The 13,497-nt window shown below is 59.2% G+C and overlaps 1 protein-coding gene across 1 annotated transcript in view; it reads right to left on the bottom strand.

The window, feature by feature from the left end:
* AXIN2 (axin 2) overlaps positions 1-13,497 on the bottom strand; it is a 64,270-nt gene that overhangs the window by 23,346 nt on the left and 27,427 nt on the right. The window contains 6 exon segments of the mRNA XM_075352166.1: positions 2,124-2,291; positions 2,930-3,165; positions 3,168-3,227; positions 3,229-3,298; positions 3,300-3,340; positions 8,017-8,148. Of these exon segments, the coding sequence (XP_075208281.1) occupies positions 2,124-2,291; positions 2,930-3,165; positions 3,168-3,227; positions 3,229-3,298; positions 3,300-3,340; positions 8,017-8,148 (707 nt within the window).

The following is a 13,497-nucleotide window of genomic DNA, read 5'->3' as shown; positions in this document are numbered from 1 at the left end:
TTGCTCGGACCCCCACTCACACACGATCCCCCCATACCTGTGTGATCTGCGCTTGCTCGGCCCCCCACTCACACATGATCCCCCCACTCCTGTGTGATCTGTGCTTGCTCGGCCCCCCACTCACACACAACCCCCCCATACCTGTGTGATCTGCGCTTGCTCGGCCCCCCACTCACACACAACCCCCCCCACACCTGTGTGATCTGCGCTTGCTCGGCCCCCCACTCACACACGATCCCCCCATACCTGTGTGATCTGCGCTTGCTCGGCCCCCCACTCACACACGATCCCCCCACACCTGTGTGATCTGCGCTTGCTCGGCCCCCCACTCACACACGATCCCCCCATACCTGTGTGATCTGCGCTTGCTCGGCCCCCCACTCACACACAACCCCCCCACACCTGTGTGATCTGCGCTTGCTCGGCCCCCCACTCACACACAACCCCCCCATACCTGTGTGATCTGCGCTTGCTCGGCCCCCCACTCACACACAACCCCCCCACACCTGTGTGATCTGCGCTTGCTCGGCCCCCGCTCACACACAACCCCCCCACACCCGTGTGATCTGAGCTTGCTCGGCCCCCCACTCACACACAACCCCCCCCACACCTGTGTGATCTGCGCTTGCTCGGCCCCCCCACTCACACACAACCCCCCCCACACCTGTGTGATCTGCGCTTGCTCGGCCCCCCACTCACACATGATCCCCCCACTCCTGTGTGATCTGTGCTTGCTCGGCCCCCCACTCACACATGACCCCCCCACACCTGTGTGATCTGTGCTTGCTCGGCCCCCCACTCACACACGATCCCCCCATACCCGTGTGATCTGAGCTTGCTCGGCCCCCGCTCACACACAACCCCCCCACACCCGTGTGATCTGAGCTTGCTCGGCCCCCCACTCACACACAACCCCCCCACACCTGTGTGATCTGCGCTTGCTCGGCCCCCCACTCACACACAACCCCCCCACACCTGTGTGATCTGCACTTGCTCGGCCCCCCACTCACACACAACCCCCCCCACACCTGTGTGATCTGTGCTTGCTCGGCCCCCCACTCACACACAACCCCCCCACACCTGTGTGATCTGCGCTTGCTCGGCCCCCCACTCACACACAACCCCCCCACACCTGTGTGATCTGCACTTGCTCGGCCCCCCACTCACACACAACCCCCCCCACACCTGTGTGATCTGCGCTTGCTCGGCCCCCCACTCACACATGATCCCCCCACTCCTGTGTGATCTGTGCTTGCTCGGCCCCCCACTCACACACGATCCCCCCATACCTGTGTGATCTGCGCTTGCTCGGCCCCCCCACTCACACGATCCCCCCACTCCTGTGTGATCTGTGCTTGCTCGGCCCCCCACTCACACACAACCCCCCCATACCTGTGTGATCTGCGCTTGCTCGGCCCCCCACTCACACACGATCCCCCCACACCTGTGTGATCTGCGCTTGCTCGGCCCCCCTCACACACGATCCCCCCACACCTGTGTGATCTGCGCTTGCTCGGCCCCCCACTCACACACGATCCCCCCATACCTGTGTGATCTGCGCTTTGCTCGGGCCCCCCCACTCACACACAAACCCCCCCCACACCTGTGTGATCTGCGCTTGCTCGGCCCCCCACTCACACATGATCCCCCCACTCCTGTGTGATCTGTGCTTGCTCGGCCCCCCACTCACACACAACCCCCCCATACCTGTGTGATCTGCGCTTGCTCGGCCCCCCTCACACACGATCCCCCCACACCTGTGTGATCTGCGCTTGCTCGGACCCCCACTCACACACGATCCCCCCATACCTGTGTGATCTGCGCTTGCTCGGCCCCCCACTCACACATGATCCCCCCACTCCTGTGTGATCTGTGCTTGCTCGGCCCCCCACTCACACACAACCCCCCCCATACCTGTGTGATCTGCGCTTGCTCGGCCCCCCACTCACACACAACCCCCCCACACCTGTGTGATCTGCGCTTGCTCGGCCCCCCACTCACACACGATCCCCCCATACCTGTGTAATCTGCGCTTGCTCGGCCCCCCACTCACACACGATCCCCCCACACCTGTGTGATTCTGCGCTTGCTCGGCCCCCCACTCACACACGATCCCCCCACACCTGTGTGATCTGCGCTTGCTCGGCCGCTCGTTCTCGCACTCTGCCACCCTCTGCCAGGCGGTGGGTCGGAGCTCGTCCCCAGGAAGCTGGTACAGGGTGGTCTTCCCTCCGCCGTCCCCCGGGGGCTCAGATATCACCTTCCTCCTGGACAAGGTGCCAGAGCGGCTGCTGCAGAGACAGAGGGAAATGTCAGGAACCCAGTCCTCCCCAGTCCTCCCCAGTCCCCCCCCAGTCCACCCCCAGTCCCCCCCCAGTCCCCCCCAGTCCTCCCCAGTCCCCCCCAGTCCCCCCCAGTCCTCCCCAGTCCTCCCCAGTCCCCCCCAGTCCTCCCCAGTCCTCCCCAGTCCTCCCCAGTCCCCCCCAGTCCTCCCCAGTCCTCCCCAGTCCCCCCCAGTCCTCCCCAGTCCCCCCCAGTCCTCCCCAGTCCCCCCCCAGTCCTCCCCAGTCCTCCCCAGTCCTCCCCAGTCCCCCCCAGTCCTCCCCAGTCCTCCCCAGTCCCCCCCAGTCCTCCCCAGTCCTCCCCAGTCCCCCCCCGTCCTCCCCCAGTCCCCCCCAGTCCCCCCCAGTCCTCCCCAGTCCTCCCCAGTCCCCCCCCAGTCCTCCCCAGTCCCCCCCAGGTCCCCCCCAGTCCTCCCCAGTCCCCCCCAGTCCTCCCCAGTCCCCCCCAGTCCTCCCCAGTCCCCCCCAGTCCCCCCCAGTCCTCCCCAGTCCTCCCCAGTCCCCCCAGTCCTCCCCAGTCCCCCCCAGTCCTCCCCAGTCCCCCCCAGTCCTTGCTGGCAGCTCCCACTCCGGGCACCTGAGCTTACCCTGCAGTGTCGGTGTGCAGCAGGGATGGCTCGGAGCCTCTGCAGCGAGTCCGGGTGGGCAGGTAGCAGCAGTGGTCGGCAGGGGCGGTGCACTGACACTGCACGCGGCGCACCGCCTCCACCTGGGGCACGGCATGGTGGTGGATGTAGTGGTGGTGGACGTGTTTGGTCGTCTGCTTGGTGACAAAGTTCTTTGTAAACAGAGGGCAGGGCACGGACTGGAGCACCGGCACCGCCGCCGCAGCACACGGGAGCGGGCAGGGGAGCGGGACCGCCCGGGCGGAGACTGACAGCCGGGGGGTCTGCAGCACTCGCAGCAAGTGCTCGTCCAGGATGGCCTGGGGGTCCTCCTCACAGGACGCCGGGGGGCTGGAAGCAGAAGGGGGTCTCACAGTCCTCCCGCTCCTCCTCCTGCAAAAGAAATGGGAAACTATGAAGACAAAACCCAGATGTGCGGCCGGCAAACAAGTGGTTAATGCAGACAAGACCCCCGGAGTCAGAGCGGCATCGGGGCACAGAGACCCGGAGTCAGAGCGGCATCGGAGGACACAGACCCCCGGAGTCAGAGCAGCATCGGGGGACACAGACCTCGGAGTCAGAGCAACATCGGGGGACAGAGACCCCGGAATCAGAGCGGCATCGGGGGACAGAGACCCCCGGAGTCAGAGCGGCATCGGGGGACAGAGACCTCGGAGTCAGAGCGGCATCGGGGGACAGAGACCCCCGGAGTCAGAGCGGCATCGGGGGACACAGACCCCCGGAGTCAGAGCGGCATCGGGGGACACAGACCCCCGGAGTCAGAGCGGCATCGGGGGACACAGACCCCCGGAGTCAGAGCGGCATCGGGGGACAGAGACCCCCGGAGTCAGAGCGGCATCGGGGGACAGAGACCCCCGGAGTCAGAGCGGCATCGGGGGACAGAGACCCCCGGAGTCAGAGCGGCATCGGGGGACAGAGACTCCGGAATCAGAGCGGCATCGGAGGACACAGACCCCCGGAGTCAGAGCGGCATCAGGGAACAGAGACCCCCGGAGTCAGAGCGGTATCGGGGGACAAAGACCTCTGGAGTCAAAGCAGCATCGGGGGACAAAGACCTCCGGAGTAAGAGCGACATCGGGGGACAGAGACCTCCGGAGTCAAAGCAGCATCGGGGGACAAAGACCTCCACATCAGAGCGTCATCGGGGGACAGAGACCTCCGGAGTCAGAGCGGCATCCGGGGACAGAGACATCGGAGTCAGAGCGTCATCGGGGGACAGAGACCCCGGAATCAGAGCGGCATCAGGGGACAGAGATCCCCAGAGTAAGAGCATCAGTGGGGGGAAACAGAGGGAGAGGGAGACAGCACCGGGGAGACAGCACCGGGGAGACAGCACCGGGGAGACAGCACCGGGGAGACAGCACTGGAGAGACAGCACTGGGGAGATGGAGGAATAGACAGCACTGGGGAGACAGCACTGGGGAGACAGCACTGGGGAGACAGCACTGGGGAGACGGAGGAATAGACAGCACTGGGGAGACAGCACTGGGGAGACAGCACTGGGGAGACAGCACTGGGGAGACAGCACTGGGGAGACGGAGGAATAGACAGCACTGGGGAGACAGCACTGGGGAGACAGCACTGGGGAGACGGAGGAATAGACAGCACTGGAGAGACGGAGGAATAGACAGCACTGGGGAGACGGAGGAATAGACAGCACTGGGGAGACGGAGGAATAGACAGCACTGGGGAGACAGCACTGGGGAGACAGCACTGGGGAGACGGAGGAATAGACAGCACTGGAGAGACAGCACTGGAGAGACGGAGGAATAGACAGCACTGGGGAGACGGAGGAATAGACAGCACTGGGGAGACGGAGGAATAGACAGCACTGGAGAGACAGCACTGGAGAGACGGAGGAATAGACAGCACTGGAGAGACAGCACTGGAGAGACGGAGGAATAGACAGCACTGGAGAGACGGAGGAATAGACAGCACTGGGGAGACGGAGGAATAGACAGCACTGGAGAGACAGCACTGGAGAGACGGAGGAATAGACAGCACTGGAGAGACAGCACTGGAGAGACGGAGGAATAGACAGCACTGGAGAGACGGAGGAATAGACAGCACTGGGGAGACGGAGGAATAGACAGCACTGGAGAGACGGAGGAATAGACAGCACTGGAGAGACGGAGGAATAGACAGCACTGGGGAGACGGAGGAATAGACAGCACTGGGGAGACAGCACTGGAGAGACGGAGGAATAGACAGCACTGGAGAGACGGAGGAATAGACAGCACTGGAGAGACAGAGGAATAGACAGCACTGGAGAGACGGAGGAATAGACAGCACTGGAGAGACGGAGGAATAGACAGCACTGGGGAGACAGCACTGGAGAGACGGAGGAATAGACAGCACTGGAGAGACGGAGGAATAGACAGCACTGGAGAGACAGAGGAATAGACAGCACTGGAGAGACGGAGGAATAGACAGCACTGGGGAGACGGAGGAATAGACAGCACTGGAGAGACAGAGGAATAGACAGCACTGGAGAGACAGAGGAATAGACAGCACTGGAGAGACGGAGGAATAGACAGCACTGGAGAGACGGAGGAATAGACAGCACTGGGGAGACAGCACTGGAGAGACGGAGGAATAGACAGCACTGGAGAGACGGAGGAATAGACAGCACTGGAGAGACAGAGGAATAGACAGCACTGGAGAGACGGAGGAATAGACAGCACTGGGGAGACGGAGGAATAGACAGCACTGGAGAGACAGAGGAATAGACAGCACTGGAGAGACAGAGGAATAGACAGCACTGGAGAGACAGAGGAATAGACAGCACTGGAGAGACGGAGGAATAGACAGCACTGGAGAGACGGAGGAATAGACAGCACTGGGGAGACGGAGGAATAGACAGCACTGGAGAGACGGAGGAATAGACAGCACTGGAGAGACGGAGGAATAGACAGCACTGGAGAGACGGAGGAATAGACAGCACTGGAGAGACGGAGGAATAGACAGCACTGGAGAGACGGAGGAATAGACAGCACTGGGGAGACAGCACTGGAGAGACGGAGGAATAGACAGCACTGGAGAGACGGAGGAATAGACAGCACTGGAGAGACGGCGGAATAGACAGCACTGGAGAGACGGAGGAATAGACAGCACTGGGGAGACGGAGGAATAGACAGCACTGGGGAGACGGAGGAATAGACAGCCCTGGGGAAACGGAGGAATAGACAGCACTGGAGAGACGGAGGAATAGACAGCACTGGGGAGACGGAGGAATAGACAGCCCTGGAGAGACGGAGGAATAGACAGCACTGGGGAGACGGAGGAATAGACAGCACTGGGGAGACGGAGGAATAGACAGCACTGGGGAGACGGAGGAATAGACAGCACTGGGGAGACGGAGGAATAGACAGCACTGGGGAGACGGAGGAATAGACAGCACTGGGGAGACGGAGGAATAGACAGCACTGGGGAGACGGAGGAATAGACAGCACTGGGGAGACAACACTGGAGAGACGGAGGAATAGACAGCACTGGAGAGATGGAGGAATAGACAGCACTGGAGAGACGGAGGAATAGACAGCACTGGAGAGACGGAGGAATAGACAGCACTGGAGAGACGGAGGAATAGACAGCACTGGGGAGACGGAGGAATAGACAGCACTGGAGAGACAGAGGAATAGACAGCACTGGGGAGACGGAGGAATAGACAGCACTGGGGAGACGGAGGAATAGACAGCACTGGGGAGACGGAGGAATAGACAGCACTGGAGAGACGGAGGAATAGACAGCACTGGGGAGACGGAGGAATAGACAGCACTGGGGAGACGGAGGAATAGACAGCACTGGAGAGACAGCACTGGAGAGATGGAGGAATAGACAGCACTGGGGAGATGGAGGAATAGACAGCACTGGGGAGACGGAGGAATAGACAGCACTGGGGAGACGGAGGAATAGACAGCACTGGGGAGACGGAGGAATAGACAGCACTGGGGAGACGGAGGAATAGACAGCACTGGGGAGACGGAGGAATAGACAGCACTGGGGAGACGGAGGAATAGACAGCACTGGGGAGACGGAGGAATAGACAGCACTGGGGAGACGGAGGAATAGACAGCACTGGGGAGACGGAGGAATAGACAGCACTGGAGAGACGGAGGAATAGACAGCACTGGGGAGACGGAGGAATAGACAGCACTGGGGAGACGGAGGAATAGACAGCACTGGGGAGACGGAGGAATAGACAGCACTGGAGAGACGGAGGAATAGACAGCACTGGAGAGACGGAGGAATAGACAGCACTGGAGAGACGGAGGAATAGACAGCACTGGAGAGACGGAGGAATAGACAGCACTGGAGAGACGGAGGAATAGACAGCACTGGGGAGACAGCACTGGAGAGACGGAGGAATAGACAGCACTGGGGAGACGGAGGAATAGACAGCACTGGAGAGACGGAGGAATAGACAGCACTGGAGAGACGGAGGAATAGACAGCACTGGGGAGACGGAGGAATAGACAGCACTGGAGAGACGGAGGAATAGACAGCACTGGGGAGACAGCACTGGAGAGACGGAGGAATAGACAGCACTGGGGAGACGGAGGAATAGACAGCACTGGGGAGACGGAGGAATAGACAGCACTGGGGAGACGGAGGAATAGACAGCACTGGGGAGACGGAGGAATAGACAGCACTGGGGAGACGGAGGAATAGACAGCACTGGAGAGACGGAGGAATAGACAGCACTGGGGAGACGGAGGAATAGACAGCACTGGGGAGACGGAGGAATAGACAGCACTGGAGAGACGGAGGAATAGACAGCACTGGAGAGACGGAGGAATAGACAGCACTGGAGAGACGGAGGAATAGACAGCACTGGAGAGACGGAGGAATAGACAGCACTGGGGAGACGGAGGAATAGACAGCACTGGAGAGACTGAGGAATAGACAGCACTGGAGAGACGGAGGAATAGACAGCACTGGGGAGACGGAGGAATAGACAGCACTGGGGAGACGGAGGAATAGACAGCACTGGGGGGGCCTCTGCCGCCCGGGAGCAGACGGTGAAGCAGGCTCTCTGCGCCTCGTACCTCTGTGATCTGCTGCAGTCTCTCCTCCTGCGTCTCTTGCTGCTGCTTCACTTTCTGCAGCCGGGCAATGAGCTCAGCCGCGAACACCGCCGGCTCTACGGGCGTCATCTCTCTGGGCAGCCGGTGCGTCCTCTATGGAGAGCAGGGAGAAGAGACAGGCATGGTTTACCGGGAGCCGCGTCCGATCCGTGGCCTCTGTGAGCGCGGTAGAGACAGGCGCAGCCGCGGTGTGACTGCTCTGGATATTTATCAGCCGGAGCGGCGGCTTCACGGAGCGGCATCCTGCCCGGCAGCCCTCGCCTACGGCACGAGCAGGTGGCTACACTCGCTGGAACCCCGCGTGCTCCTCTGTACTGCCAGCAGCCAATCAGCAGCCGCACCGCCGCCGCCGCAGATCTTCAAAGACGCCTGTCACACATCAAAAGAGACCGAGGAGAGACGGAGACAGCAGGAGGAAGAGACAGCAGGAGGAAGAGACCGAGGAAGAGACTGAGGAAGAGACAGCAGGAGGAAGAGACCGAGGAAGAGACAGAGGAAGAGACAGCAGGAGGAAGAGACCGAGGAAGAGACAGAGGAAGAGACCGAGGAAGAGACAGCTGGGGGGAGAGACCGAGGAAGACACAGCAGGAGGAAGAGACCGAGGAAGAGACAGAGGAAGAGACAGCAGGAGGAAGAGACCGAGGAAGAGACAGCTACAGAGGAAGAGACAGCAGGAGGAAGAGCCAGCTACAGAGGAAGAGACAGCAGGAGGAAGACACCGAGGAAGAGACAGAGGAAGACACCGAGGAAGAGACAGAGGAAGAGACCGAGGAAGAGACAGCTGGGGGGAGAGACCGAGGAAGACACAGCAGGAGGAAGAGACCGAGGAAGAGACAGAGGAAGAGACAGAGGAAGAGACAGCTACAGAGGAAGAGACAGCAGGAGGAAGACACCGAGGAAGAGACAGCAGGAGGAAGACACCGAGGAAGAGACAGCAGGAGGAAGAGACCGAGGAAGAGACAGCAGGAGGAAGAGACAGCAGGAGGAAGAGACCGAGGAAGAGACAGCTACAGAGGAAGAGACAGCAGGAGGAAGAGACCGAGGAAGAGACAGCAGGAGGAAGAGACCGAGGAAGAGACAGCTACAGAGGAAGAGACAGCAGGAGGAAGAGACCGAGGAAGAGACGGAGACAGAGACAGCAGGAGGAAGAGACAGCAGGAGGAAGAGACCGAGGAAGAGACAGAGGAAGAGACAGCAGGAGGAAGAGACCGAGGAAGAGACAGAGGAAGAGACCGAGGAAGAGACAGCTGGGGGGAGAGACCGAGGAAGACACAGCAGGAGGAAGAGACCGAGGAAGAGACAGAGGAAGAGACAGCAGGAGGAAGAGACCGAGGAAGAGACAGCTACAGAGGAAGAGACAGCAGGAGGAAGAGCCAGCTACAGAGGAAGAGACAGCAGGAGGAAGACACCGAGGAAGAGACAGAGGAAGACACCGAGGAAGAGACAGAGGAAGAGACCGAGGAAGAGACAGCTGGGGGGAGAGACCGAGGAAGACACAGCAGGAGGAAGAGACCGAGGAAGAGACAGAGGAAGAGACAGAGGAAGAGACAGCTACAGAGGAAGAGACAGCAGGAGGAAGACACCGAGGAAGAGACAGCAGGAGGAAGACACCGAGGAAGAGACAGCAGGAGGAAGAGACCGAGGAAGAGACAGCAGGAGGAAGAGACAGCAGGAGGAAGAGACCGAGGAAGAGACAGCTACAGAGGAAGAGACAGCAGGAGGAAGAGACCGAGGAAGAGACAGCAGGAGGAAGAGACCGAGGAAGAGACAGCTACAGAGGAAGAGACAGCAGGAGGAAGAGACCGAGGAAGAGACGGAGACAGAGACAGCAGGAGGAAGAGACAGCAGGAGGAAGAGACCGAGGAAGAGACAGAGGAAGAGACAGCAGGAGGAAGAGACCGAGGAAGAGACAGCTACAGAGGAAGAGACCGAGGAAGAGACAGCAGGAGGAAGACACCGAGGAAGAGACAGCTACAGAGAAAGAGACAGCAGGAGGAAGAGACCGAGGAAGAGACAGCTACAGAGGAAGAGACAGCAGGAGGAAGACACCGAGGAAGAGACAGCTACAGAGGAAGAGACAGCAGGAGGAAGACACCGAGGAAGAGACAGCAGGAGGAAGAGACCGAGGAAGAGACAGCTACAGAGAAAGAGACAGCAGGAGGAAGAGACCGAGGAAGAGACAGCTACAGAGGAAGAGACCGAGGAAGAGACAGCAGGAGGAAGACACCGAGGAAGAGACAGCTACAGAGAAAGAGACAGCAGGAGGAAGAGACCGAGGAAGAGACAGCTACAGAGGAAGAGACAGCAGGAGGAAGACACCGAGGAAGAGACAGCTACAGAGGAAGAGACAGCAGGAGGAAGACACCGAGGAAGAGACAGCAGGAGGAAGAGACCGAGGAAGAGACAGAGGAAGAGACAGCAGGAGGAAGAGACCGAGGAAGAGACAGCTACAGAGGAAGAGACCGAGGAAGAGACAGCAGGAGGAAGACACCGAGGAAGAGACAGCTACAGAGAAAGAGACAGCAGGAGGAAGAGACCGAGGAAGAGACAGCTACAGAGGAAGAGACAGCAGGAGGAAGACACCGAGGAAGAGACAGCTACAGAGGAAGAGACAGCAGGAGGAAGACACCGAGGAAGAGACAGCAGGAGGAAGAGACCGAGGAAGAGACAGCTACAGAGAAAGAGACAGCAGGAGGAAGAGACCGAGGAAGAGACAGCTACAGAGGAAGAGACCGAGGAAGAGACAGCAGGAGGAAGACACCGAGGAAGAGACAGCTACAGAGAAAGAGACAGCAGGAGGAAGAGACCGAGGAAGAGACAGCTACAGAGGAAGAGACAGCAGGAGGAAGACACCGAGGAAGAGACAGCTACAGAGGAAGAGACAGCAGGAGGAAGACACCGAGGAAGAGACAGCAGGAGGAAGAGACCGAGGAAGAGACAGCTACAGAGAAAGAGACAGCAGGAGGAAGAGACCGAGGAAGAGACAGCTACAGAGGAAGAGACAGCAGGAGGAAGAGACCGAGGAAGAGACAGCTACAGAGAAAGAGACAGCAGGAGGAAGAGACCGAGGAAGAGACAGCTACAGAGGAAGAGACAGCAGGAGGAAGAGACCGAGGAAGAGACAGCAGGAGGAAGACACCGAGGAAGAGACAGCAGGAGGAAGAGACCGAGGAAGAGACAGCTACAGAGGAAGAGACAGCAGGAGGAAGAGACCGAGGAAGAGACAGCAGGAGGAAGACACCGAGGAAGAGACAGCAGGAGGAAGACACCGAGGAAGAGACAGCAGGAGGAAGAGACCGAGGAAGAGACAGCTACAGAGGAAGAGACAGCAGGAGGAAGAGACCGAGGAAGAGACAGCTACAGAGAAAGAGACAGCAGGAGGAAGAGACCGAGGAAGAGACAGCTACAGAGGAAGAGACAGCAGGAGGAAGACACCGAGGAAGAGACAGCAGGAGGAAGACACCGAGGAAGAGACAGCAGGAGGAAGAGACCGAGGAAGAGAAAGCAGGAGGAAGACACCGAGGAAGAGACAGCAGGAGGAAGAGACCGAGGAAGAGAAAGCAGGAGGAAGACACCGAGGAAGAGACAGCAGGAGGAAGACACCGAGGAAGAGACAGCAGGAGGAAGAGACCGAGGAAGAGACAGCTACAGAGGAAGAGACAGCAGGAGGAAGACACCGAGGAAGAGACAGCAGGAGGAAGAGACCGAGGAAGAGAAAGCAGGAGGAAGACACCGAGGAAGAGACAGCTACAGAGGAAGAGACAGCAGGAGGAAGACACCGAGGAAGAGACAGCAGGAGGAAGACACCGAGGAAGAGACAGAGGAAGAGACAGCTACAGAGGAAGAGACAGCAGGAGGAAGAGACCGAGGAAGAGACAGCAGGAGGAAGAGACCGAGGAAGAGACAGCTACAGAGGAAGAGACAGCAGGAGGAAGAGACCGAGGAAGAGACAGCTACAGAGGAAGAGACAGCAGGAGGAAGAGACCGAGGAAGAGACAGCAGGAGGAAGAGACCGAGGAAGAGACAGCTACAGAGGAAGAGACAGCAGGAGGAAGAGACCGAGGAAGAGACAGCTACAGAGGAAGAGACAGCAGGAGGAAGACACCGAGGAAGAGACAGCAGGAGGAAGAGACCGAGAAAGAGACAGCAGGAGGAAGACACCGAGGAAGAGACAGCTACAGAGGAAGAGACAGCAGGAGGAAGACACCGAGGAAGAGACAGCTACAGAGGAAGAGACAGCAGGAGGAAGACACCGAGGAAGAGACAGCAGGAGGAAGACACCGAGGAAGAGACAGAGGAAGAGACAGCTACAGAGGAAGAGACAGCAGGAGGAAGAGACCGAGGAAGAGACAGCAGGAGGAAGACACCGAGGAAGAGACAGCTACAGAGGAAGAGACAGCAGGAGGAAGACACCGAGGAAGAGACAGCAGGAGGAAGAGACCGAGGAAGAGACAGCTACAGAGGAAGAGACAGCAGGAGGAAGAGACCGAGGAAGAGACAGCTACAGAGAAAGAGACAGCAGGAGGAAGAGACCGAGGAAGAGACAGCTACAGAGGAAGAGACAGCAGGAGGAAGACACCGAGGAAGAGACAGCAGGAGGAAGAGACCGAGGAAGAGAAAGCAGGAGGAAGACACCGAGGAAGAGACAGCTACAGAGGAAGAGACAGCAGGAGGAAGATACCGAGGAAGAGACAGCAGGAGGAAGAGACCGAGGAAGAGACAGCTACAGAAGAAGAGACAGCAGGAGGAAGACACCGAGGAAGAGACCGAGGAAGAGACAGCAGGAGGAAGAGACCGAGGAAGAGACAGCAGGAGGAAGAGACCGAGGAAGAGACAGCTGGGGGGGGAGACCGAGGAAGAGACAGCTGGAGGAAGAGACAGCTGGAGGAAGAGACCGAGGACGAGACAGCTACAGAGGAAGAGACAGCAGGAGGAAGAGACCGAGGAAGAGACAGCAGGAGGAAGAGACAGCTACAGAGGAAGAGACAGCAGGAGGAAGAGACCGAGGAAGAGACAGCTACAGAGGAAGAGACAGCAGGAGGAAGACACCGAGGAAGAGACAGCAGGAGGAAGACACCGAGGAAGAGACAGCAGGAGGAAGACACCGAGGAAGAGACAGAGGAAGAGACAGCTACAGAGGAAGAGACAGCAGGAGGAAGAGACCGAGGAAGAGACAGCAGGAGGAAGACACCGAGGAAGAGACAGCTACAGAGGAAGAGACAGCAGGAGGAAGACACCGAGGAAGAGACAGCAGGAGGAAGAGACCGAGGAAGAGACAGCAGGAGGAAGACACCGAGGAAGAGACAGCTACAGAGGAAGAGACAGCAGGAGGAAGAGACCGAGGAAGAGACAGCTACAGAGGAAGAGACAGCAGGAGGAAGAGACCGAGGAAGAGACAGCTACAGAGAAAGAGACAGCAGGAGGAAGAGACCGAGGAAGAGA

The sequence above is a fragment of the Anomaloglossus baeobatrachus genome, chromosome 5 (genome assembly GCF_048569485.1).
Source record: "Anomaloglossus baeobatrachus isolate aAnoBae1 chromosome 5, aAnoBae1.hap1, whole genome shotgun sequence".
In the NCBI taxonomy this organism is placed as follows: domain Eukaryota; kingdom Metazoa; phylum Chordata; class Amphibia; order Anura; family Aromobatidae; genus Anomaloglossus; species Anomaloglossus baeobatrachus.
This window is presented reverse-complemented; position numbering and strand designations above follow the sequence as displayed.